This window comes from Falco peregrinus, chromosome 5 (assembly GCF_023634155.1).
Source record: "Falco peregrinus isolate bFalPer1 chromosome 5, bFalPer1.pri, whole genome shotgun sequence".
Taxonomy (NCBI): Eukaryota; Metazoa; Chordata; class Aves; order Falconiformes; family Falconidae; genus Falco; species Falco peregrinus.
This window is the reverse complement of record NC_073725.1, coordinates 78,783,628-78,811,584: the sequence shown is the minus strand read 5'-3', so window position 1 is coordinate 78,811,584 and position 27,957 is coordinate 78,783,628. Positions and strand designations below refer to the sequence as shown.

The 27,957-nt window shown below is 42.8% G+C and overlaps 1 protein-coding gene across 8 annotated transcripts; it reads right to left on the bottom strand.

Moving 5' to 3' along the window:
* Positions 1-20: 20 nt before the first annotated feature.
* Positions 21-27,846, bottom strand: GLYR1 (glyoxylate reductase 1 homolog). 8 transcript variants are annotated; one of them, XM_055803876.1, is made up of 17 exons: positions 27,728-27,811; positions 26,109-26,190; positions 25,616-25,652; positions 24,339-24,418; positions 16,265-16,403; positions 15,421-15,663; positions 12,269-12,355; positions 11,283-11,339; positions 10,123-10,173; positions 9,910-9,983; positions 7,984-8,083; positions 6,747-6,857; positions 6,342-6,443; positions 5,081-5,243; positions 4,441-4,620; positions 3,817-3,941; positions 21-3,460 (listed from the first exon to the last, which is right to left on the bottom strand). In XM_055803876.1, exons 5-17 carry the CDS (start codon positions 16,349-16,351, stop codon positions 3,386-3,388), a joined length of 1,455 nt encoding a protein of 484 aa, XP_055659851.1. In that variant the 5' UTR covers positions 16,352-16,403; positions 24,339-24,418; positions 25,616-25,652; positions 26,109-26,190; positions 27,728-27,811; the 3' UTR covers positions 21-3,385. The 8 variants fall into 8 exon arrangements, with proteins under 8 accessions (XP_055659851.1, XP_055659846.1, XP_055659847.1 ...); XM_055803871.1 differs by lacking the exon at positions 26,109-26,190 and having other exon boundaries at positions 27,728-27,846; XM_055803872.1 differs by lacking the exon at positions 26,109-26,190 and having other exon boundaries at positions 6,342-6,440; positions 27,728-27,846.
* Positions 27,847-27,957: the final 111 nt, after the last annotated feature.

Genomic DNA, 27,957 nt, shown 5'->3' with positions numbered 1-27,957 from the left:
TAGAAACTGCCACAAGAACCTTGTGTTACCAAGAAAGGTTTTATTCTTTTTGCCAGTAGCTTTGTTAATTGCACAAAAAAAAAAATCTGTTTTGCCATTTAAACATTTTCACACATCCTATCCTGAATGACAAATGTTAATTAAAAACAAGGCAAAAAAATAAAAATTCACAACCTTAATTAACTATAGGATCTATCATTGAGGAAAAAAAGAAACTGCTTTTCTTACAAGCTTTTCACAAGTGTCACATTTTCTCTTTAAAAAGGAGGGAGTCAAAAAAAGCAAATTGCTAAAACAGAAATCCTCATAAAAAGGAGCTTTACAGAATTGTCAACAATATTAAGACAACATTGACTAGCCAGTTTTATTAGAGCATCTCTCAATCCACAGCTTCCCCCCCCCTTCCCTCCCCCAAATCTCAGGCCTAGGAACAGATTTAAGACCCATGTTCAGAGGCTACAGACATAAATACAAGAATCTGAGTGAGACTGACACGAGCCAGTCTCACACGGCATCTGAAATAATCTGGTTTTCACCACATCCATCCCTCCTCCTCACTTCACATCCACTTCAGAGCTCTCAGTCCTCCTCTGCTCCTCCCTGGCTCATTCGTGACCGTGCAGCTGGCTGGGCACCACCGTGCCACCCCCCAGGGACTCTATGTCCACCTGCCTCGTCAGAAAGATCGAGTCAGACTTTCCCAGGATAAATTACAGTGTGTAACTAGTCTGCACCTGCCACTCCCATGTAAATGGTGTGTGGGTACTACTGCATTTCTGCAAAACAAAACCTGCAGCAGCAAGTGGCCTAGGGAGTGCTTCTCACTCTCACCAATACGGTTCTTTGCATTCACTATGAAATACACACCACAAGACTTGTGAGCTCCTTTTGTATTCTCCCTCCATCCAGAGGCACCACAAAGTAAAAAAAAACCACCACAGGGAGATCCTCCATTACCTTTGCTCAGACCCATCCACCTTCATTCTGGCCCAAGAGACCTCAGCAGAGACAGGTTGGGGACACTGCTGCACCGACTCAGCACAGTTCCACTCTCAACTGGACCGAAGACAGTACCTCCCTCTTCCTCCCCAAAGGTTTCCTACACTACAAAACCTGTGGGTTTATCTCCTGCCCCCCAAAAAACCCTTTTCCCCCCCAAGATGCCCTCAATATACAACCCATGTAAGTGATTTCTTAACTGCAGCATGTTAAACCAAGGACTTCTGATGCTAATAGCGGAGTTCTGGATGGGGGAAGCGCAAGTGTGTCAAAGGCAGGCTAATGGCTGATTATCCCGGGTAAGTTACATGTGCCTTTAATATGAATATCTACATGCAGGGTGACAGCTGCACTGCCAAAGAAACATGTATGTATAACTAGCATTGTCCACACATACCACTGACAAACGGGCAAAGTGATGCCTAACAGATCTACTACTAGATGTTCACCACAGGACATAATGCATAACACAATATTAGCCCACAAATAATAGTGATCACAGGAGGTGAAATATTCAACAAAGTAACATTTACAGCATTAGGCGCTAGATGTCATGATTTGTAATGACCGTTTGATACTTTCGCTGTTTCTTAATAAGGTGCCCCTGAACCATATGCATGTGCTGCACAAAGCAGGATTGCTAAAAAATCCTAACCTACAGGAAAATTTCCCTACACGGCCATTAAGTTCCTAGAAAAATAAGATGGTGGGAGGGGCAGACCTCACAAATGTAACAAAACATGGTCTAATTTGAATTTGCTTTCTTTGCTTTCAGAATCCCAACCCAAGGGAGAAGATTGTGCCACTGAGAAGTGATTTTAGCCAATAAAGTTTTACTGGCGTTTTACTAACTCTCCAATCTAAAATGCAATAACCCTCCTAAAAGGCTAATACTGAGACCAATTTAAAAAAAAAACAAACAAAAACTGTGCATTTTTAGAGACAGGCATCCTTTGGACTCTGGGCTGCTCTATCAACAGTGAGAGCATCTCTGCTTTCTAGCCTTGGCACCTGCAGGTCAAGTCCCACGTTTCTAGACTAAAGCTCAGCAATGGTCTTAGCCTCCCATTTTATTTTCTAGTCTTTTCACAAGCTGGTGTCTGGCCACAAGCACAGTCACGGATACAGGAAGATGTCTCATGCTGTGCTAGCGTTGCACCCAGAGTAGTAATACTAAGAACGTATATGGAAAATCTGACATGTATAAAGATCACTAATCAGTACACAAAAATATCCCTGTGAGGTAGGTAATCATCACCCACCTTTAAAGATGGGCAAATAGGCTAAGAGATACAATGACCATGCAAAGGCCAAAGAGAGCGTGGAAAGGAGCTCAGGATTCTCAGTCTCTTGGCTCTACTATCATTCTTCTCGCCCCTTTCAGGTTCATCACTCTGCTTGTGACATTAACTACAATCCAAGACACCTTTGTAATTATCGACTGTGGCGGGACTGGGAAGAAAAAAAAAGAGCAAGTAGTAAAGCAACATTAACTAAGGCCAGGAGCAACCCTAAGGTTTGTTCCTTCCCAAAATAAAGTATCTCTGGCCCAGTTTTAGGTTATGTTTCTCTTGCAGTTTTCTATGCAAACATGTTTGTTTCCAATGCCGTTTGTAGGATGGGCAGCTGTGATTAGCCTTTTAGGAGGCTCATTTATACTGGCATTCTCTCATTTTCAGTAAGGTTTGCGTTCCCTAAGCTATAGTTGTCTGTACAGGGGAAGACATGGATGCAATCCGTTCTTCTTAACAGTACAAGGAATTCCTCCATCAAAGTGCTGGGGAAGTGGAAGTTTAAAAAGAAACAGAATCAAGATAGCGTTGCATGCAACCCCATTACCTTCTGGAACTACCATTCTCCTCCATGGGAGGTGCTTTGTTCTCTAACAGTGGCCAATTAACAGGAATGCTCCTCACCTTACTTAAGACCAGGGGCTTTAGTGATATTCACAGGTAGATGGGAAGTATGTCACCTGTCCCCTTGACGCAAAGAGTCCAACACACGCATTATTTCACAGCAAAGGAGAAAAGGGATCATTAGAAACAGCATCTTGGACAAGCATACAAAGAGAAAATTAAAAGCAGCCAAGCAGCAGATTTCTGGCAGAGTTGCCTCAGAGCTTCTGAACAAGCTGCCACTGTTCTGTTCCATGACTGTCAGTGCATGGCATGGATTTTTCTAATTACACTGCAACAATCCGAGCCCCCTCCTCCCCCCCTTCTGCCACCAGGGGAGGGCTCACCGCAGCAGATGCCTCCGTGGCAGATCTCAAAGTCTGTGTATAAAAGGAAATGGAGAGACAGAGATGGACTGGTCCAGAGTTAAAACCCAGTATCATAATAATATTAATCAATAATCATAGTATTAACAGTAAGAACGGTGCAGCCTAGTGGATGTAGGCTCTGTACACTGCAGACATGTCGTTGTCCGATTGGTCCAATGCTTTTGCTCGTTTATAGACCTAGAGAACAGAAATTAGAAAAGAATCAGTGTGTGCTCTTGTGCAAAGCTTTTCCCCAGCAGAAAAATTATTTTGCTGACCACTACAAACCAGAGAACTGCACAGTATGTCAAGTAATCAGAACAGCACAGATCAGAACATACCACGTCATGTTGAGGCCACCTGTATTTACTAATGTGACGTTCTAAGGGCTTCTACAATCAAAACAAATCCATTTCCACAGTACTCAAAATATATTTCAATTGCTGTTCCCTTGTCTATGAGACTATAGAATTTTTAGATTTTTGCCTCTTGTTGACAAATGGCTCTACTGAAGAAGTGCTGAGTAACACATCTGAACACTGAACAACTCTTACCTCATTGGCAGCAGCTGCCATGGGAGTTGGGTGGTTGACAGAATCACCCAGTGCAATAGCTAATCTAAGATCCTTCTGTATGTATTTCAGGTAGAAATCAGGTTTAAAGTTTCCTTGCAAGATATCTGTTAAGAGGAATAATGTGCAAACAATAAGCATAACAAAAGTAAATCAAGCCCACCCTGCAAAGGCATGCAATTCAACACCAAACTTCCCTTTCCCATGCTGATCACCAGGAATACTGCTTTTAACTCTTCTGTTTCTCTGGTCTCTATCTTCATCTGGCCACAGCAGATAATGTCACTATTGCCCACTGACAAAGCGGGCTCAGATTTCTAAGCAGCTTGCCCTCATTTTCACTTGTTACCCTGCCCAATGAAATCCTCACTGTGAACTCAAGTCCTAAGCAGGCTGTAGAGAATGCAGAGCTTGGGGGGATTCTCAGAAGCCCTGGCTATGAAGGGGAAGGAATGGAACTCAGCTTTTCGTTTCTGGAATGCTTGAAATACCCAGAATCCCAGGCTGATGAAGATGGGACAGTTACTTTCTCCCTCCTGCCATTACATGAAACGCTGCTAGGTTGTGGCAAATGTCCTATAATAAAACAACGTAAGAGAACTTTACTTTGGCACTTCTGGTCCAGGAAGATGCTGGCAAGTTGTCCCTGATTGAGGATATCCAGAAGGGTCTGCTGGGACTGGCCAGTCACTTGAGCCAAAGTCAGTCCTTCTGCTATCGTTGCCATGAAGCTGCCTTGGACCATGTTCACAATCAGCATCATCTTGGCAGCATTGCCTACTTCACCTGGGAGCGAGACAATACCATTGGGCATTCCTCCAGGAGAGAGAGAGCAGCCTTGCTCCCCCATCCCACACAGTATTAACACTACTGGTCTCTTCGTATCAAGCTCTTGGCAGCTCTCCCTTCCTCTGAAAGACTTTAGAAAACTTACCCATTTTCCAAGCACTCTAAGGAAGGGAGAAATCATAGCAAAGAATGATTTAAAGTAAAAAAGCACCACGGATCCTCCAAAATGAGCCAGTATTTGAAAAACAAAACTTAGGCTGAAGGCTATGAAAACAGCCAAGTTCCAGAAGAACAGGCCAGTTTCCCATACTGTCCAAAGAGACAAGTAACAGAAACACACAGGCCTCGCAGACTCCTTGCTGTGTCCTTGCACTGTAACACATACTCAGCAACTGTCCTTGCAATTCCCAGTCCTTGCACTAAGAAACTGCTTGCAGGCCTTTCATATTTTAATTACCTAGAAAAAAAGATGTCTTCCCCATTGCTTGGAAACAGCTACTGCAGTCCTCATATAAACCCCTGTCGCCAGCTGCCAGGATCACAAGCATCCCATCATTAGATAGCTGCTGATTTCCTGAGACTGGTGCTTCCAAAAAGCGACCACCCCGGGACACTATCACCTGGAAAAAAAGCATCTCTGGTTAGCTGTGCATGAAGAGCACACACTGATGCCGAGTAGGCTGCACAGCAAGAACAACTGTTCAGGGCATTCCTGTCCCCGAGGACAGAATTTTAAAGCAGAACAAAAAGCTCAGACATATAAACAGGAAAGGAAAGCACTAACACGTGATGTGCTACATCCTGCAAAGGATACTCGAGACCAAAAGTTGCTCTCACACTCCAGCAATGCTTTCCTGCATCCTTCACTACTGTGCATGTTTTAAGCAGCTGAACTTATGTGCTTTTTCTGTGGCACCCTGTAATGGCCAAGAAACCGGTGCCAAAGTTATACATGTGATGCAGGAATCTCGGAAGATTGACTGTTACGATACTTTCCCTTTTCCCCAAAGAGGAAAGGCATTTGACAGATTCTATGATCTCTTCAGCCAGAGGTTTACTAACATGTATGACTCTTCATTCTTCAAATTCATGTTACATGCTACTGCACGACCAATATTTCTGCTTAAAACTTCACCAACAAGTTCACTGCCTCCCCTCACTTGCGCAACAACACGCTCTGCCTTTAGGGCGGATGGCAACCATCAAGATGCCAAAAGGGAAATCAAAGATACCACATCAGAAATAATCAGAACCCTTCTACAGAAATTGTCTCTATGATATTTCTACAAAGTGGAACATGAAGACATTCTTTTTCCCCCACCAGAACATTTAAAATAAGAAAATTATACATTTTATCAATTTCAGGGCAGTACTAATCCAGACAGTGCCTTCTCCTCCAGTTTGCTACAGAACACCAATCTGGCTGTAAGTACTTAAGGGATCAAAATTTGGCTGGCTGTTTACATTAGTGCCAGCTAACGCACCTGCCAAATCTACAGGCTTTGTTGTTACCAGCAGGGAACATCTCATCCAGCTCTGTCTGCTGGTCAACGTTTGACAGTTTATTTTGTCTTAATTGCCTGTGACTTCAACATCTCCTAGAAGAAGCCTAAAAATCTTCAGAAGCATCCTTATCAACAGCTTACTGCCTGAAGCAACAAGAACTGCAGTACTGCTGCTGAATCACGGGTGTTATAAGTTCAGTTCAACGTGATTACCTGGGCCAGCTCTGTGACCGTATCTGCATCCACAGTGGACATATCCACGTAACACTTCCCGGGGCGAATACCCTGCAACACTCCACTCGGACCAAGCACCAGCTGTGGGGAACAGAAGAGCGGTAAAGCAATAGGGTGTCTGCAAAGAAACTCCAATCCTGCAGGACAGCAGTTCAAGTGAGCCTGGCACAGCAGTGGCAGACTCCTAGAGAGATATCAAAACCTATACCCCAGGGATTACTTTTTAAATGTATGATTTTTATTGGGACATTTATTTTCACATAGCTGCACAGCCCAGCATCTATAATGACCCAGGCCACCACGGTTAGTAGGCATCAGAACTGGCATTCAGTGACAGCATCTTGTAGTCTAGCTGGTGGAGGAAATATAAGAGCTAATCCTTACATCCTTTGCTGCTTTTGGATCTGACACACAGGCAAAGGTGATGTCACAGGTGGAGACAACTTCAGCGGGGGTTCTTCCCAGCCGTGCCCCCTCCTGGATGAACAAATCACACTGCAAAAGTCACAAATCCAAACGTAAGAAAAATCAAGTACTGAGCAAACGTATTCTCTAGCATTTGCTGAAAAACTCTGCTGCCGGACCCAGCTCAAAAGGATTCAGGCATACTAATTACATAGCAACTGGGTTGTCTTCTGTTGGTTTCTGTCCCCACACACACAAAGGGCTCTTCTGCAGCTTTTCTGAAACTCCAAGTGAAGAACTTCAGAAGAAAGACACAGGAAAAAAAAAACACTTAGGTGAAATGATAAGAGATTGAAGGTTGTGGTTTTTGGAGGAGAGATGAGGGGAAAAAAAAGCCTGGTAAACAGCCACAGCAAAAGCTGTCACTGGACAGTAAACAGGAATATGTGCAGCTAAGTGACGTTTCAGTGGGCTGCTCCTTCAAAATCTTAGCTCCTTCTTACCCCATTCCCCCCATACCATCCATGTTTTGCAGTTAAAAAAATACTTTTTAATCCCTTTTAACAAAGTAGTGTCCTTCTTGCCTTTGATATTCCACAATGTCATCCGAGTACCACATCTCACTCAGTTACCTCTTTTCCTCCTTCACTACAAAGGATAACACTGGCTAGTATGTTAAGTGTAATATAGGCTCCATTTTCTCTTTGAATACACCTGTAAAACCCTTCTCCTCCTGGTCTTACGGCACAGCAGGTTTTCAACAGAACCTTTGTAAACGCAACATGAACAGCACAATGGATGCATAGATGAAACTGTGGTCAAGCCCCAGCACTTGTGGTTTTGATCAGCTCCATGACACAATGACTTGGCTATCAGCAGTATCTCTGGAGGCACTTTACAACGCATTCCTCAACACATATGCAAGGTTGTAATTTTTCTGGCAACTCTCATCTCATACAAAATGGCAGTGGGGTGGGGACTGTTCACACAAGACTGACTGTACTGAGACAGACTACAGCTTCATCTAGCCAAAAGTGGCCACCAACAAGCACCTAGGAAATAATAACAGAACAAGGTGGCAAGCATATACTTGTGTTTCTTTGGCATCCTCTCCCAGGCACCACCGACTGGTGACTCCAGGCTTCCCTGAGCTAGAGGTGGTAACTACATGTTTAGAAAAGATTAATTATCATCTGTACCTTAACCACATGCCTACCTTCTCAGCAGTTCGGTTCCAGACAGTGACAGTGTGACCCATCTTCAGTAAGTTGGAGACAATGCCACTTCCCATCAGGCCAAGTCCGAGAAATCCTATCCTGAGGGGAAGAGATAAACATTAATGCAACAAAAAGCAATTGGAGTCAGCCTCTTAATGGTCTTGGAAATGATGAAGACCAAACCTACAGCATCACCAGCAAAAAAAAAAATCCCAAACCCAAACATGTTCTACTGTGGCCACAGCTAGAATGGACAGATAATGAGCTTTAAATACCATCTTGCTTTTATTTTGCTTACCAAGCATCCCTAAGTTTCCTGAAGAAAGTCTTTAGTCTGCTTCAGAAGACTACCCAAATATTAAATGTTTGGATGGTCTGGGTTTTTTGAAAAATTTTGAAATTTTTTTGGTCTGGGTTGGTCGATTGGTTTTTAAATTGCTGCTCCTGTGCTTTCTGTTGCCAGCCATTTAGAGACCAGCAGGTGCTTCTCTAATTAATCTTCTGATTTTTGAACTAAGTCACATGTACAACGACTTGCTTATATTATTGGACAATACACTACAATCTTTATTTTAATAAAGCCCAGCAAGGACCACTGGGCTAAGCATCGCACACAGATCAGAGACCCAGCCTCTGCTCTACAGCTGCAATTTTGGACAGACACAGAAAGGAAGTAAGAAGCTAGTACAGGTTGCCACGAGTGACAATACAATAGTCCCAGATAGATACCAGCTGCCTTCCCCATGCTTCCCCTTACCCTGCCCCGCAAAGCTGGCAAGAGTTTTGCTCCCCCTGCCCCCTTCAAGAAAAAGACAATGTGCTAACAAGTTCCATCCCTACAGTTACCTGCAACAGGAATTCCTTTGTGGTCACTGCTGCAAAGCTCCTTTTATACCTCACGCAGCCAGCTTCATACCAAACCCACAATTCTAGTAGGAGACTCTCAAGTGTTCAGCTTACATGTCTGATGTAACTTTACGGTGAAATCTGCCTGGCAATCCCCGAATTAATTCTTCAGAATTAATCACACTACAGATGTGCTGTGGCTTTTGCAAGCCACCTGCACTCTTCCAGCTAGCCATGCTGCCTTTCCTTAAGAGCAAACTAATTTAGACAGGTCAGAGCAAGTCACTACAGGCTCCTTACACAGCTCAAACAAGGTCCACCTATCTTCAAGCCTCCAAACAGAGGAGACAGCCCTTCTCTCCCAACCCACCTCTGAGCCACACTTTCCTGAAAGACTGTTTTACCTGAACAGCTTCATTGTTATTTTGGTTCCCCTGGAGTACAGTTGAGAACTGACATCCCATGAGAACGACCCCAACGGCAAACAGCAAGCTCTGGCCTGAACTCAATTTGAACAAAGCGGAAGTTAAGAGTGAAACAGGAAGCTCAAGTTAGGCTCCTCTCACTCTAGAAAGGAGAAGGGGGACATTAGAAAAGACCAGAAAGCTCACGTGCTACACAGTAAAGCTCTTGTGCTGGGAGAACACACCTCCCTCTTCCTCTTGTCTTTTACATGCTCAGGAAAGCAACTAAATAACCCCCGTCAACTGCTAGGCACTACTGCGGAAAGATACCCTTTTATCTTCCTGCCTCGTACAGCACTCAGAAATACTGCTGCTTGGTGTTCTGCAGTATGCGCTACAGGAAACGGGCAACTGCAGAAAGGCTCCGAACTGCACATGTATCCAGGCCAGACCTTATTCTGAGTTCTTCTGCTGTACAGTCCCTGTTTGTTTTTAGCTGCCTCCCTCCCGCCCTGCCCCCAAGATCAGTTTCACACAAGGACAGAGGAGATCTGTAGTTTCAGAGGGAAACGTTAGGTTTATTTATTCTCAGTGACAAGCTGGATAATGGCTGCACGTATGAGCTGGGAAGGAGAAAAAGGAAGGGAAATGGCTGAAGTGCGTTGGAGATCTTACTTTTTGTCTGTAGGCGTGATACTGCCATTGACTGCTGTGCTGTCTGCTGCCTGGATGGAGGTGGATCCTGTTTCCTGGGGGGGAAGGGGGGGGGCAGTGCAGGGGGAGAAGAGGGGGGGGGGGGAAAAAATAAAAATAGAGTGCACAGCTCTGGAGGAACTGCAAGCCCTCATGACAATAAAGAAAATCCATCAAACCCAAGATCTGCCTTACCTCTTCACAAACCTTCAGCTTCTTTGTGATGGCTTGATAGCAGACAGCTGGCTGTATGGAGAACACAAAGCATTCAGGGGAAGGACAGTGCTGCTTTGCTCTGCTGAGCAAACAGACCGTATCCTTCTTACATAGAAACAGGCAGTTTGCCCACTCACCACCATCTGCAAAGCAGGAGAACTCTCAGGTTTCCCACAATGGGAGAAAATAAAAAGAAAAATGTATTGCAACCCACTACACAATTCTTTTCCCACCCTGCCCCAGCAAGTCAGCCTATCTTCTGATACAGAAACTGCCAACTTTCTGCAGTTCATATGACAGACTCCCCTAAAGGGAAGGATCCAGGGCATCCCTACTCTCACATTTAGCCCAGACAAAAAAAAAAAAAAAAAAAAAAAAAAAGACAGATCTCTAAAGCCTGGCACAGAGCGCCTTGCCTCATATCTATGCTCGGTATGTCAACGCTGGTGTGGAAGCAAAACCTTTAGTAATTATGAAAAGGCATGTGGCTTTCAACAAATGTTAAGGTGAAGGCTGCTCTTTCCCATGCTGCTTATTGTGAGCTTGTCTAGATTAAAACTGTTAGCTGCTCTTAATCCTTCTGGCCCTGCCCAAATCCTCAGCTAGATATAAATCCTTTTTCATTTAACTTGATCTTTCCTTTTCCTCCTGATGTTCGCTACTGAAGATAAAATCCTGCAAGACACTGACTCTCAGGAGATAAATTGGCTATATTTTACATGGAGCTTTTCTGGTCCTGGAAATTCTCCTGACATATTCAGTTAATTGACAAGTTCATCCAGATGAAGGAACTGGTAGGACAACCACCAGTGACAATCAAAGAACCAGGTTTTTAAACAGAAACCCAGCTTTTCCTACCCTTCAATGTTCAGTCTACAGAATTTACTACAACAGATCTGTCAAATCCCAGTGCTAGATAATCTTTAATTATTTAAACTATTCACTGTACTCAATGCTAATCATTCTAAACCTTAAGGTTAGAAAGTAATTGAACTACAAGATTGCATGTGAGAATCTAATTGCTGTTAGCCCCCAAAGAACAGAATTCCAGAGCTCTTGACATACACTCCTTGTACTTAGTCCCAGCAAAGGGCAAGATGCCAAGCTAGACAGAATCATCTTTTCTGCCAAATCCTCACCTTCTCTGTCTGGCTCAGCAGGAAGTGGTGAAAGTGTGGATCACTGTCCTTCACAGGCTACAAAAAGAGAAAGTTCAGGCTCAGAAACATTTCCTGAGTGTCACTGAGCAACCACAGCACAGTTCCTTCATTCTCCCCAAGCTGCATGAGAACAATAGCTTAAGGTGGAAAATATAAAATGCATCAGCTATATCAAGCAGCCTGTTTCAATTAAGCAGTTTACATTGTGTTTCGTTCTTGAAACCAAAGTCATTCAAGTCAAATTCCTGATTTTTGGACATCTGTAGGAAAACCAAACAGGATTATGAGAAAGATTAACATGGGAGGAAGAGATCTCATATCCCACTTCTTCCTCTTCCCAAGGGAATGAAAACGCCTATTTTCCAGTTTCCAAGGCACTCCTTAAAACAGCATTCTGGGAATTGGCTGGAGATTACACCTAGCACCATCATATGCTAGGCAAACTCATATTAAAAGCAACAAGGACTGTAGGCCCAGGTATCTCACCTCCCTGATGTGAGGGAGGTGCGCTACCCTACAGTCACACTGCTCTTACTCTGCTTTACTGATCATTTATTTATGCACAAAAATGAAAGGTTTCCAAAAGCTGCTTCTGAGGAAAGTCAAATGAAACCACCCATGACAGAATCGAGACAGGGAGAGACTATCCGCATCATCTCCTCCCATTTGGGGAAGCCAGTCCCAGAAATACTTTTGAAACAAGAAGTGCAAAAATGAGTGCAGCAAGTTAAGTGTGAATCTGTAAATGGTTCCACCAAGACTGAAATCTTACTTGTCAGCATACCTCTTAATTGCTCAGGATATTGTCTAGCTTTGTTACACTACAGAAGGACAGAGAGAGAACATCTTATTTTGTTCCTACAGGAGAAAGATAAGATCTCACTATTTCACAGCCCAGACAAAAGGCTGTAGATTTGCTTTCACAAACTCAGTTCCTAGATTGCATACGTTGTAAAGTTTCTCACCTCACTGACGCTTGGTGGCCATTTAAATCCAGCCACTGTTCCAGTCATCACTCTCTTCACCGTACTCGATTCTGGAATTGTGAGGTCCTGAGAAGATAGAAGGAGGATCAGAAAGAGCTTAGAACCTGGCTCAGTGGCTGGCCACAGCACGTTGATCATATGAATACACATACAGCTCTGAAAAGCACTAGAAATGCCTTTCATTTCACATGCCTTTCCATGAAGTGTTTGTATTTAAACACACAGTGTATTATCAACACAGGTGAGGTGAAGAAAACGTGAACTGCCAACAAGGGAATTCAACCGCAGTTATGGCTTCTGGAGACTCCATTCTTTGCATATAAAAGGAATCATTGCGCTTGTGTCATCATGCAATGAGCAGAAAAGTAAACGGACATTTGCTTTGCATCAGCAAATGGACTGATCCGTCATTTTCCTCTGGTGGATGCAAAAAACCTAAATAAACGGGTGAAGAGTATCTCCACAGTCAGAGATCTGAACTCTTCTCATCCTCCTCCGTCATAAAAACAGTACCCTACCTGTTAACAGAACCTTCAAAGCATGAGGCTGGCAGTCACATCTGCTCAAGTTTCTGCACAGAATCCACAAGACAGAGACCGATATGTGGACGGCCCCATGGCACTCAACAGCCCTTGTTTTGTAATGTCATGATAATACTGAATGCGGAGGGGGGGGGGGGCGGTACTAATGAACAGGTAGGTTAAAATTTATCTTTCTTATTTCCCTAAGATCTATAGGTTAAAATAGGTCTTTATGTTACAGGTCATAGACATATAGGTCTTTAAGCTATATGAAGAGAATGTGCAGGACTTCTGCATAGTGTGTGTTATCTTCCTGAAACAAGGATTCAGAACTGGAATCACATTATCTCCCGTCCAAAATTACTTCCTGAAAATGCACGATACACCTTAGTGTCCACACAGAACCACAAGAGAAGAGCACTGTTCGCAAAAAAAGGTAAGAGCAAGAGTCACAGAGGTAACCCAGACTGACGCAACTGCTTCATCTATTAGCAGGGACAATTTAGACATCAGTCTCCAACCCTGAAGTGTCTAGGGAGAGCCCTGCACACTAAAATTCTCTCCTTAAGAGACCATGTCGCTGTTTCAACTAGTAAAGCGTGGACGAAACCTGCTCTGATACTGGTGAAGTCATGCTGGCCTTTTGAAAATATTCATATAACCTTAAAAATGAGAGTATATGAATGATCATGTATGCCTTCAGAGCATTTCTTAACAGAGCACACCTCAGCAACAACTAGATTCTTGAATTTCATGCATCCTTACTACCTGGAAAGCCAGAACTTGGACTGTGATGGGGCAAAATAACCCAAATCCCAGCAGTGCAGTAATTCAGGGCAGCGACATGTATTTTTTCTACTGTAGGTTTAAGAAATTGCAGAAATCATGACAATCAGACAAGACTATGACAAGATTTTAAAAATATTTCTCAGGCTGAAAAACAGTATTAAGGCAGTACTTTTACATTTTCATGGCAATTTCTTTAATTGTCAGTACATTACTTTCCAGAAGCTATAAGGCTACTTTCTTAGACTAGCCTGCTTGTTTTCATCATCTATGGCCAGACATTTGTCATGAGCTGGCCACCTCTTTGCGATAAGCTGTTTAAACCCACTTTGCTTGCAATATGCCAGTCAAATAATTTCTACTACCACAATTAACTCAAAGCGCTCTGATGCCCTTAGGTAGCTAATACAGCAAAACCTAAGCATGCAATGGTTAAGTAATGCAAAAATCCAAACTCTCCCAGTCATTAGCTTTGATCAATTTGGGAATTAATCTAGCTCAATGACAAAAGCATTTTGCAAGTGGAGAAAAGGTCCCGTGGCTTATTGTAACAGAGATACGTCAAGACACAACATCCTCATAGCAAGACCCTTTGAAAGGTGAAAGTATGTTGTTGGTAAAGTGTTTTCCCGCATCAGTCAAGTCACAAGTTCTGTAATTATTAGTAAGAATTCACAGATATGCATCCATTCCTCCCCTCCAACTCCCCCCAAAAAGGAGAAACTGATGGGCTCTGTTGTACAGCCTGATTTAACAGGAGCTGGCTCTAAAGAAAAGAGCCAGTATTTCCTTCGTAGCTAATGTCTGAAATGAACGGCTTCATTTTACTACATCAAGAAAGAGTCTGCTGTTCAACTGGTGAAAGCCAATCCATTCACAGTTTTGGAGATCAAAGACTACCATCTTGACTTGCATCCTGAAGTGCACTGAAAGCAAAGATTGCGAAACACAGCATAACGTGATCCCTTCGAAGCACAGGTGAGTAAGCAGGCTGTCACATGGTGTTATCAGCTGAAGTCTCCCAATGGTCTTCAGGTGTAGTCTCCAATGGAGCACGCGCATTGTAATGATCCACTGAAATAATTATCCATTTGGAAAAGGATGATCTGGACCATAACAGTGAGTTCCACAATAAATAAAAAGGCTGCTACTCTAGATGGGGGTAGAACAAAGTATTGGTGGCTATTGTTGCTGCTACAACATCCAGAAATAACAGGGAAGTAATGGGGATAAAATAAGAATGCTCCAAGGCTGGACCTTTGTAACGGAGGATGGAATATATCCTACAGCACAGAAGATGAAATGAATACAATTAATTCTTCTGGTGGATTCCCCAGGCTACAAGAGTTTCTTCTTTAAGCCCTAACCCTTTTAAGAATACCCCACCCTCTGTAAGTACTGAGGGTGAAGCTAACTGACTACTCATCGCTTAATCATATGAAGTAGATGAGATGGGAGAAGTCTGGAACCATATGAAGACCTGCATCTCTTCACTAAGCCTTCCTACAGAAACTGAGAGGTGCACAAACACCTTGAGAGGTGGCAAGATGAAAGGTGGAGTCTCACAATACAGCTCTCAAAGCCCTCTCAAAGATATGACTAGAGCCACTCAAAACAACTGGTAAAAATTACAGGAAGAATCAACAATATGCTTGCCAAAGGTACCAAGCAGCCAAATGGTCTAAAAGTAGTAACATGGAACAGCTTTAAAAAAACCTGATACTGAACTGACTCTTCCTACTGGCCTGTTAGTCAAGGTGCCAGTCAACCCTAGAGTCCAGCTGCAAAGTCCACAGGGCACTGGCGGACATGCACAACACAAACCTTCTCATCCTTGGGTGGACGCCCCCGCTTTCGGGGGCTCTGATCCTGGGCTCTTTTCAAAGGTGATTTTGATCCTCTCTCTGACGATACAGAAGAGACCCTCTTTTTTCCTTCCCCTGTGCCCTTCTTCAACTTCCCTTCAGACAAACTGGCATTGCGTTTCTCTTCACCAGCAGATTGCTTGCCTCTTTCTTCACTGGAATTACGCCGATTCTTCTCTTCATTGGAGTTATGGGAAGACGCCTGAGAGATTACAGAATAGAAGATGGTAAGGAAAGAAGAGAAGAGCTGGAATGATTTTCATGCAAAACCAAGGATGTGAAGGACCCTGTGCTGATTACTATCAAGCAAAACAACAGCACAGTAATTTGAAAACTATGTATTTGTTAGCCCTTTGAAGTCTGTGAGTGAAGTTCCTTGTTAGTTCTCCTGCAAAAACACATCAGTTTAAGTAAGCAAGTAACAGAACAGGCCACTTGAAGACTTGCTGGGAGCACGTGCACATATATGCACTTCTAATACACTAAAGACAAGATTAGTAGGTATCAAATTCTAGCTCAAGACTTAGGACTGATTTATCAAACCATTGTAAGCAGATCAATTAGCCTCTTCAGTTTCTTCATCAGTTTAACAACACCTTTTTTCCCACCAAACAAGACTGAATGGGGAAGAAGAGAGGATAGGGGAAAAAAACACCCCAAAAATGACCAACAACAAAGAAATGAAAACAACCCTCCCTCCTCAACTTGCCAGAGGCAACAAACTCCTTTCACTAAAAACGAATCTGACCATCATTCATGCTAAGACTTGTTTTGACGCACACAGTAAAAAAGAACCCACTCACCTGGTCCTTGCCTTTGGTTTTTCTAAGAAACTCCTCTACAGCATCCACAGCTTGCTGGAAGCGCTTACCCTTGTTAATCTTTATCATTTCCTCTTTGTGAGGGTGATAAGGCTTCAGCTGCTCCACTTTGATCCAAGCACTAGAAACAAATAACAACTAAAGTTACTTATATTCTCCAAACAGCAATTTTCTCCCTTTTAGAAACACACAGATACACTTTTTTCCCCAGGGCAACTGATGATAGCAGCCCAAACTCACTTGCTTTCTACAACCCGAAGGGCTGTGTGATTTCTGTATTCACGGAGAACTTTCTTCTGGCACTTTTTCTTGGTTTCTCTATCAAGTTTTATATCCTCTTACGCTAGCAGTGTTCCGCCCTAAGCATTATTCACATTCTCTATCAGGAAGACAGTTTTTGGATGTGACCATAGGTACTTGTCTAGAACAAAGGCAGTCTAGTGACTGCTCCTTTATCACCAGGAGGAACACCTATGATCATGTGCCTCCACACAAGGTAGACAATAATATAAATCCGCTGGAGAGGTGGTTTAAACTGGAGGCCACGTAACGATTCTAAGCCATCAATCCCTTGTTCAAAAATACTGTGCGCACACAAGTCTCTGCAAAAACTGGAGACAAAACCCCCAAATTACTTATCTCACAACAGAGCTGACCACAAAAAAATGTGAATACGTTCATCAATAAGCTGTGGAATTTGTATTTCTGATGTATCTTGATATTCTGCATGAGAACAACATTTTCCTTTTTGAGTAAGAAGAACCACTTTCTTCACCATTGATACTTCAATATAAACTAGTACAATAGCAGAGTAGTAACCTTACTGCAGTCCTATAAGGAAACTCAAATTACTTCCCTGTTTCCACTGCTGCTAAATAGGACTTCCTGACATTTACCAAATGGCTAAGTAGGGTGACAACTCCACTTTCCTTCAGGGTGACAAGCTCTTCTACCACTCCTTCACCGCAGCTTAGGGGAATGCCTTCACTTTCAACACTTCTTGTGGCTCCCACAGAAATTAAGACTACCTTCCTCTCTCCAGGAAGGGAGATTAGACTACCTTCCCCTCTCCAGCCCACACTTACCAGCCATTGTTACGAAGCTACTTCCATCCTACTGAAAATAGACCCGAATTAAATTTCAGACAAGCTTTTCCTGAGCTAGGATGGCCAACAGTGCTTCTTACCATACAGCAGCCCAACACACAGCACAAACGAGTCTAATTGATTTTCTCTGGTTCCAAAACATCTGTGTTACAAACATTGACTGGACATTACGTATAGGTTTGAAAATGTTCTCCAGTGCAGTCTAGCTCCTGCAAGCAGATGAAATGGTTTAACAGCTGCCTTTTCAGACACTGTAAGCATCATGTCATACAGCTAAACTGAAAAAGGTGAAAAGAATAATAACAATAATAATAATAATGCTTTGCTGGATCTTGCTTGTCTTCTCTTCATGAAGCAGTAAAGCCCAGTAAACTCCTTCATGAAAACATCATGGAGATCTTTCTCTTCACTGGCATTAGTTATTGTTTGGAGTCAGCAATCAACTCTTTGGGTTGCATTTGGAGAGATGAGGCCTCCCGCTAGAACTGACTGCAAAAAATGCTAGCATTCTTTCCACACTGCCAGTATAGCCCACACCGTTGATTCCACCATAGCCTGGAAGCAGAACCCAGTGCCCACACAAAGCTGAATTCTTTTGCTTAGTTTACATCATCTTCGTAATAACTGATTTAATGTAATATAGTGGTTACTACTTTCAGACTAGAGCCTGCTGTCCAACAGTTATTCAGAGAATCCCTCTCAGGTGCCCAGACATTATAGTAAAACATATCTTGAAATTCTCTTATACTGTAAAGCTCTTCTGCGTGGCACTCGGTGACAAAGCATCCATAGGTACTACACAACACCAGCGCATGAGAGACCTTTCCATTACTTATATAAAGGAAACAAAATTTTTGAGTACATTATAATAAAGCATGTTAAATGTTCTTGCCACATTTGAATTTCTAAATAATATTTTCTTCTATCAAGGCACTCCCTTAGGTTTCTGCACATCCTATTCTTCCTCACTGCACATGCTCATTAGCTTCCTTTCTCGTTACTTTTCCTTTGGTATGGAGAAAGCCTGAAGAACACAGTTTTTTGGCTCCTGGCTTCAAATCTGATCCCCCAGGACAAAGAGCTAGATATCTCGGAGACAAACTAAAAAGCAAAAAACAGTCTTAAATGTTGCCTCAGGGTGAATAATAATAATAATAATAAACAACCAATGGTCTTTTCCTTTCCAGTTTATTCTTTGTGTCACCTACCTTAACAACCTTCTGTAAGATACAGACATGTCTTGACACCGAATGTCTGTGAATCATTTGCATGCATTATTTCAAATGCTTAAAAACAAAATCACTCATGTTTATACACAAGATTTCTCTCTGTTAAGCCAATAACCTCAAAGCCAATGAAGGCTAATATTTAGATAAGATGTCCCTGGGATACAACATATAAGAGGTACTACTATTTCTCTCCTGACTCAGCAATGAATTAATGCCCTAAAAAAGCATTAGTGACATTACATTACTGAAGATGTCACATTTAAGATGAATTTGTATTCATATTTCTGCAGAGAGTCATCTGGTATTGAGTCACCTGGTATTCGTAAAAAATGGGCTAAATGGAAAATGAAAAGATACAAGACAGCTACATGTTAGTAATGGGTTTCTCTGCTCATTTCTCCATACCCTTCCTCATCCCCTCCAAAACATTCTCGTAAAACCACTACTCATAAAATCTACGTTATATTCATGAACAACAATCAAAATTTAGTATGCTTGTAAAGCAGAGGCAAGTATAAATGAACGTGACCTGGAGCTGCATGGAAAACAACAGCACAGAAGCGATGCAAGCAGAGATACCAGATTCAAATCCATGAAACGAGCTTAGCACAGGCAAGGAGACTGTAACTCCCCAATGCCCTAGCCACTCTCTTCTAAGAGTCTAAGTATATCAATTTCTGAAAATAAACCGGTGAAATAGAAGTGGAGGATATCCATAAATGCTCAGTTTTTGCAAGCCTTACAGTTAGGGATGAAAAACAGTGGCACTGTTATCTCTGAATTTCCATTACTTACTAGTCTGGGGAAAATCTCATAAACTTTTACACTGTAGCAGTTCAGATGCCTAGTCTAAATGTTAACACAACCGATTTTGAAAGTCAAAATAAAATTGATTGGTTATCCCAGTGTCTGTGAGCACATAACAGAGAAATAAAGATGGGTTTCCTGCTGTTGAAAGGAAATGTCCCAATTTTCATCAGTAAAACAACTCAGATATCTGAAATCTGGAATTTGGTATGTAAAATTCTTAATGGAAAAAAAAAAAAACAACCAAAAACCCAAACATAAATGACCACGCTAAATTAGAATAAACGTCTGTCCATGCAGCTGAAAGGAGGGGATACTAAGTAAAAGAAAACAAACAGCAGGCCAATACTGAAAGAAATTCTAAGTATTAGATTTTTCAAATGTGTGCAACAAAATTTTCCAGAGTACTTACGCATCCAAAGATACCAGTAAGAAGTCCAAAAGTTTCGACTACAGTAATTTTCAGCTATGGCACTCTGCCTGCAGAGATGTCTTAACATCATTCCAGCTGGCTCTGCTATACAGCAGTCTGGCTACACTAACACACAGCTCTGCATGGGATAATTTGCCTAACAGAGACACACCAGCAATGTAAGCTAACCCTCCTGTCAGTTTAGCCATACCCTCTGGCTCCTGACATCGCCAGAGATTTCCAAGTCCAACACCTGGCAAACTTACAGCAACTGTTTTCTGATGTCAGGACCTGAAAGCACATTTTAGAAAGACTATATCCAGCAATTTCTCTCTCCTTGAAAAGCAAGGAGGACAGTGGCAGAAGGTAGGTGTTTGCACCCCAGCAGGATATGGAGGATGGGAAGGCAACAAGTGCAGTGCTAAAAATCACTGTGCCTGATGGAAATAGGCTGCAGATTATTATACTTATCTTGGATTGCAAGCTTCCTCCATTTTTGACTCAACATATCAAGTCAAGAAGTGCCCCTTGACCCCACCACATTTAGTGAGACTATTTAGTTCTGTACTGATGCTTCAAAAAGGCACAATGAGTAAGAACAGAGTGCTCCAGCTTCCTATTAAGACTTTTGGTATACATAACTTGCAAGACCAGACCACTTGGGTATTACTAAGCCAAGCCAAGATTATCTAAGCGGGGAAGAGGGTGGGATGGGAGGTGAATGTGCGCACGTGTGTGTGTGTGTACACCACACACCTCTGATAACTGCAGGACTCTCCCTAGTATTTCTACAAAGCACAGTATAGAATGATACCTTCAAAGCAATGATCATTTCTTTATTTTGAATATTATTATTTCAGTTCTGGCAAAGTCATAATGAATTCCCAAGCAGGACATGAGGTGCAAGAGTGTTTTGAACAAGATGAAGCACACCAAGACAGACCTGCAGGCTATGGCCTGCCAGTCTGTTAGTTCTAAGAACTACAAGCAATAAATGCACATACATAGCAATGTCTTAAGTTCTTACACTGCAGTTACTTGACTACTGGAACGATCTACAAAGATTTCCTAGGACTAGACTGTAGCTTGGGAAATAAAAGGGGATCTTAAAAACTATCTGAAAAGCACAGTTAGAAACACGGTTAGGAGGTTAAAATTCCACTTCTATTTAGAAAGACTAAATTTAAATTGTTGTTTACATATAACTGGATGTTGTCTATGGGCAGGAAACATCATCTCTCCTCGATTTTAGATGAAAGACCCTTTTAACGTGACTTAGTTTGAGAAGAGACACTTGAGGAAAAGAAACCAAACCTCCCAGGCAGACCAGAAAACATCTCCCTATCAATTTGGAGAATAAGTTAGTAACAAACATTATGTGAGTATGTGCATCACAATTCAATCAATTAGAAATGGACATGGATATTATATTACTACTATGAACATCAAGGTGGCTTTCACTGTGGTAATTAAGCAAATTCTTCTTCCATGGGTAGAGAATCCTTATCTTCCAGAAAGCTCTAACTAGTTAGACTAACTTCACCAACACAATAAACATAAAGAGCACAGAGCTCAGTAGAAATTTGATCAAAAGCCAGGTCTTAAGAGCACAGTCTGAATACAACCACGCTCTCACTTTTATGTTTTTGGCCAAAACTACTTACAGCCTTTCAATTAATGTATTTCCTTAGTCACTGCAGCATTGCTCTGGGCCAGTAAGTATTTGTATTCAGTTCACAGATAAAGCAAAATGCATTTTCTTCTGCACTGCATCCTAAGCTATTCAGGATTTCACAAATCACCAAAACTTACCTATACACCACACCAAATCCACTTCCAAACTCATCAGTATGGTTTTGTTCACCCCTCCACTGCACTCAGATGCATGCGCACCAGTTCTTACTTCTAAGCAGCTTTCTCCCTAATCTTTGATATGGCAAACTGGAGCCATGTAAGTCAGGAGGAAACAATTTTTACCTAGCCTGAAACCGTGGCATTTCTGGCCACAGCAGTCACCTGGAAATACTCAGAAAAAAACAAGACTATAAAGTCTGAGACTGCCTACCCATTGACAAACTGGCTGGCAACCAAGCTCAGAGGTTTGTGAGAGGGATTCTACCCAGCAACTAGCATCACCTTCACCTTACACACACTGAACAACAGGCAAATAGCTTAGGGCAACATGGGAAATGGTCTGGAGCAGTCTTATGAGGAGCAGCTGAGGGAACTAAGGTTGTTTATTCTGGAGAAAGGAGGCTCAGGGGGACCTCACTGCCCTCTACAACTACCTGAAAGCAGGTTGTAGCAAGGTGGGGGTCGGTCTCATCTCCCAAGTAACAAGCAACAGGACAAGAGGAAAGAGCTTCCAGTTCCCCCAGGGGAGGTTTAGACTGGGTATTAGGAAACATTTCTTCACAAGGGTGGTCAGGCATTGGAACAGGTTGTCCAGGGAGGTGGCGGGATCACCACTGCTGCAAGTGCTTAAAAAAATACATAGATGTGGTGCTTAGGGACATGGTTTAGTGGTGGACTTAGCAGTGCTGGGTTAACGGTTCCACTTCATCTCTAAGGTCTTTTCCAACCTAAACAATTATATGATTCTGTATCCAGATCCTCACGTGCTAAACCTCGACACAGTAAGGCTGTAAAAATGGATCAGTGGTATAGTAACGTCACCTTACAAACCTGAAAGTCGCAGAGTGAGTACAGTGCTAGGAAACAGAGGCAATGTACACTAGAATGTCAGTATGAGCAAATGTACCCATCACACCACAGACTACAGTCCATGACGGAACTTTGCATCCTCCTATTTTCATTATGTAGATTACTGACATTTTGTTTTGCCAGCTACGTATTTCCACTTACTGTTTATACACACCTAGAAAAAACTACTTGCAAAACATGTTAGTTTACTTGCATAAAATAAAGGGATTGTCTCTTCATGCTCACATTTTAAGTGAAATGATGTAAGATTTTTCCTGATTTGGTTCGTTGATTATGTTCTAAGCACGCTGCTTAGACCACCAGAGCTCTAACCACCACACTTTTTTTATTCCAGGTCAGGAAAGAACAGGCACAACAAGCTTCTCTCTCATCTATAAATATTATTTTAAAAGAAGAACAAAGGGGGCGGTATTTATTTCTATTTAATTTTCAGGTAGGGTATGTCAGTTAAAGAAAGCAAATTTCTAAAACATGATTATCTAGCGGGAAATGATTAAATAACATAAGCTACAGATGGGGCAGGGAGGGAAGACAGGACAACAACCACACTACCTTACAGTGCCAGACGACTGGATTTTCCCTAGCCAGAGCTCTAGAATTGTGTGATAAATCCCGATTATTTTGCAGCTCTGAACTCTTCATTTGCAATCATGCTGCTAATCTCAGCTACAGTACTCCAGACACATGACCACTTTTTTCAAACTTGTCTTAATACAAAATGTCTCTGCATTTGATTCAGTAACGTGAAATACAAGAATCAAGAAGAATCAGGATAGAAATAGTCAATCTCAGATTCTGAACTTGATTAGATCAAATAGCCCTGTTTGACAATGCCACCAGCAAAAAACACTGCCTCAAATCAATTTTCACCTGTTGGAGATCCAACAAATGTTCCTATTAGTATGCAGCATTCACTTCTACTCCTTCTACTCCATCAAGTTTAGAGCACAGTTCTTAATGGAAAATTATTTTTAAGTATTGAGCAAAGAGTTTAGCAGTCAAAAATAATTTCCTTAAAAAATAGCCATTAAATGGTCTCGGCTCGTTACCTTTTTTCCAAAAAGTATAGAGTTTTCTACTCATCCGCAGATGTTTGTAATTTTCTCCCTTACTGCATGACTTATGCAAAATAACAAAATAAAGGGAAAACTGAATTATTAGCAAAACACTTTTTAATTTCATGAAATGCCCAAATTCTCAGGGTTTTGGTGTTCCCGACTCCCCTTCCCCCAGTTTGTAAGTACCTAAGACAACTACGATTTTCTATGCCCGTTTAGAACCAGTAACTTCTACTTCCAAAAGGTAGCCTGCAACAGCTTGGGCTTTTTTAAACTGTAAAGTCTTCCCAAAGCACAGCAATAATGTTTTCAGTCACCAGGTATGACAGTATATTCTTTTATGAATGGCAAGTGTATAGCTGTTTTATTCTTCTGGCAGAAAAACAAATGCATACTTTCAGCTTTACCCTTCTTATACATGACTACATGCTAAAATCTAACCCAGTCATATCACACCAACTCCCTGAAAAACGGCAAGCTACCAAGAACTTTCCTTCACAGCGGCAACTAAAATCCTAACATGACTGAGTACATAAGCCTCTACAGTCTTCACACATCAACACCAGCGGCTACAGCATGCAATAATAGTTAATTTTTGTGTAGATCAAAGACAATCCTTTGCCAAGTAACATGGCACTGTCTTAGCAAATATTTCTTCCACAAAATATACGTATTATATGGCACAGTATTTTCACCAGATGAAAACAAGCAGGTACATACTGATCTTCTGTTCCAAAAAACTTCACAAAGAAGCACTTTTTTCCACGAGGTTTCTTCAGATCTTTAGGTGGATTAACAATCTGAAGGTAATTAGAAGTAAAAGTTAAAAAGCACATAATGAAAATTGATACTCTGCAATTTTACTGTCATGTGTTACAGCCACTGTAGATTTATTCCTCTTTCTTAATCTGACTAGGAAGAGAACTTGAATCTGTTATAAGTCTTTACAGTAAATATGTAACCCATGTATTTCCTTAGATATGGGTATGCTGCAGCAGAGTGAGAAAGTACCCAGACTCCACTTGATACATCACTACATTCTTAGTGAGGTTTTCTTGTCCCTATGCCCAACAGATAAGCTAGCAATCTTTTTTTTACAAATTAGGAAGTCAAATAGCATTAATACAAGTTTGTTACGCTTAGGTGACTTTTAGAAGTTACATTTAAAGCTTTGTCTTTACTATAAAGTTTAAAATATTAGCAAGGAGAAAAAGCTGTCATTCAGTTACACAGGCAACATCTGAAAAACTGGAGGGGAGCCTGGAGTTAACTTGATCCAATAACCAAACATCTATTGTTGCCAGCCACATTGACAACACTGTTCCCTGCCGCATGCTGTTACCTCAGCATGCTTAGTCCTCTCACCTACACCAAAAATAAAAACAAAATTCTTTCAGAGAAGTAGAAACAATAATGGCATATATAATCCATTTTTAAAAATCTTTTTTTCCTTTCACCAGAAGTAACCCCAACCAAACCAGAAGAGAACTATGCCCTACACCCAGGAATTATTACTCAAAAAACACAGCTCTAAAACAGTATCCTGAGAAGTCAGGCTCTTGATTTCTATTATTTAACACAGTGCATTTAATCAATTTATTATAGGAAGAAAGAAATCTGTCTTGCAGAAATTGACAGGGATTAAATAACTACATATGGAAAACACAATCGGTTCCAAAGCTGGATGAACTTCTCTCTGTTGCTTCTCATTCCATCTGAACTAACAGCTGTTAGTGACAGGCTGAACTTCTAGATCAAATAAAGCCCTAAGCTGGTTCACAGTTTAGGTTTGTGGGGTATATATTTTAAAAAAACAAAATACCCCACATTAATCTTCAACTGAAATGCTTTCAGACAATGCTTTCTCTGTATAGAAGGAAAGAGCAAAACCAAAACAAACAAACTAAAAAAAAACAACCTAGGAAAGCAACAATAAATAAATAAATAATAATAAAAAAAAACAACAAACCAAACCACCACAAACAACCAAACCTCACCTTTCCTGGCCATGGAGGATACCGGCCCAGCTTCCCCCTGGAGAAAAAAAAAAAGTTTTAGGCACTAGAACCAGAAAAAAAAATAACTAGCTCACATCTACCTTTTTGCATTACATTGTATTTTTCATATTAAGAGAGTCACAGTTTAAAGTGACCTACTGTGAAAGGCAAGGTGCGCAGCTGGCACGCAAGCATTGTATTGTTAGATACTGGCACCCAAACTAAGCCTCCAAACAGTCTGCATGAACTCACTGGACTATCAGAATTTAAGTGAACTGAACAGCAGCAGCATAGCTGTCACCTGGAAGATACAGTGCTTATTACTCTTATAAGACTGGATATTCCCTCACAAGGAACTGAAAAAGACTCTTGATGCAGGCAATCAAACCAAAGTTCAGGTCGGTAACTTATATCCATCCAGACAGTACAATCTAGTGAGCAGAGCAGCCACCGATCTCCAGCTCAGAGAGCTGAGACTCTTAGTTGTTCTCACAGGAAAGCATTAATGGCCGGGTCCCCTGAACAGGTGTTCCATTATCACGTTCTTCAGGTGCTCACCACCACAGCAAGACGTGCTAAAGATACAAAAGAGCCACAAAAAAAAAGGCAGAAAAGTTTATTTCCTACACTTGCGAATGTTTCCATTATGAAAACTACACAAAACTATGTCTTCACAGAGGAGAAAGAGACATCAGTCTCAGCCCTCAGCACGGTGGCTTTCTCATTATCTTTCCCCCGTCACTGGGGCTACAATACTCTCAAACCCTTATCAGTCACTGTCTTGCAAGAGACCTGCAAAGAACCTGCGGAGCCCACCAGCTCCTGAACCAAAAATTATCAACAAGTGGCACTGCAGCCCCTCCTGGGACAGCAACACTACAGAGATGATGCAGTAGCGATGGTCATGCAGGAACACTGCCAAGAGCTGTTGCTGTGATCGTGTCTCATATTCACTGCTTCCACTCCTACCGAAAAAGACATTCATCAAAGCCTTTCATATGTTACTGTCTTATTGTTACAGTTCTTCTGTGATGGCTCTAGGGATAGTGCCTGCCCAGGTCGTCATGTACAAAACTAAAGCAGGATAATCTGCATTCCAACAGTGACAGCTGTGCACTCCCCAAATCCTCATTTAAAAAAAAAGTTTCCTAAAAGGAACCAATCTTTACTTCACTATATAAATTATACAATTTTACAGCACTGTCAATTTTTCAGGTGAGAAACTGCAGTTGTCACAGTCTGGAGCACACACTTCTTTTTGTCTGGGATATAAATATAAGTGCATGCACTTGCGTATTGGGGATTACCTATTTCTTGCAGGCCCTAGCCTATTAAGTACAGCAGAGCCTATGCACTTAAAAATCAGCACTTACAGGGCTCACTGGAATCCCCCCAGTTCTCCTGATCGGGAAGTACAAAATCACAGCTCTCTGACTATTCGAGGGTAAAACTGGAGTGCGAAGGGGAAATGGCTTCTGTGAGCTTCAACAGAGCCATCCCAACCTGCAGAAAACCACTTTTCCCGGATTGTTGCGTTGCTTCCGTAAAGCACTGCCCAGAGACGGTATCGTCGCTCTCCCTCAACACCTACTAACTTATTTATATCCTTTCTCGCCTCCCTTGGGTGAACACCGTATTTCTAACCGAGCCCCGCAACCCCTCTGTCCCGCTCCATCTTACACAGGTTCTTTTACAGGCCGCCTCCGGTGCCGGTGAGCGGAGCGCCGAGCCCGCCCGCCCTCGGCCCGCTCCAGCCCAGCCCCACGGCCCCACACCGCCTCCCGCTGCCGCCCCCCCCTCACACGGCCACCGAGGGACGGCGGCGGAGAGCCCCGCCGGCCTTGCCAAGCCCCTCCCCGCCCGCAGCCACACCCTGGAGTGCCCCGCGGCGACAGGGTGACAGCGCCGGCCTCGGCCCGGCCAGGCTCAGCACCCGCCGCGCCGCGCTCCCCCGAGCCGAGCGCAGCCCCGCCGCCGCCCCGCCTGCGCCTCCGCTGCCGCAAGCGGAGTCTCAGCCTCGTTCCGCAAGAGACAGCCGCCCCGCGGGCCGCCGCCGCCCGTCGCCGCCGCCCCGCTCTGCCCCGCCGTCGCACGGCCTGCCCCGCCACTCACCACACCAGGTCTCCGAGCCTCAGACTCACGGCCGCCATCTTACCGACAGAGCCACCAGCCGCACCGCGCAAGGCCTGCCGGGACAGGACGGCACCGCCGCGGGGGGGGGGGGGGGGAGGGAGCGCGGCGGCGGCGGTGATTGGGCAGCTGCCGTCACGTGGCTGCGCGGGCTGTCACCAGCCGCTCCCCCGCGGTACCGTGCGAGCGCCACGCCCGGGGGCGGCTGGAGC

Excerpts from the sequence above, each read along its gene's own strand:
- GLYR1 (XM_055803871.1), bottom strand. The coding sequence starts at position 27,765 with ATGGCGGCCGTGAGTCTGAGGCTCGGAGACCTGGTGTG. Across the intron at positions 25,653-27,727 it reads AGGCTCGGAGACCTGGTGTG|GGGGAAGCTGGGCCGGTATC; the intron begins GTGAGTGGCGGG and ends TTTTTTCTCCAG. Across the intron at positions 12,356-15,420 it reads GTCCACCCAAGGATGAGAAG|GACCTCACAATTCCAGAATC; the intron begins GTTTGTGTTGTG and ends CTATCTTCTCAG.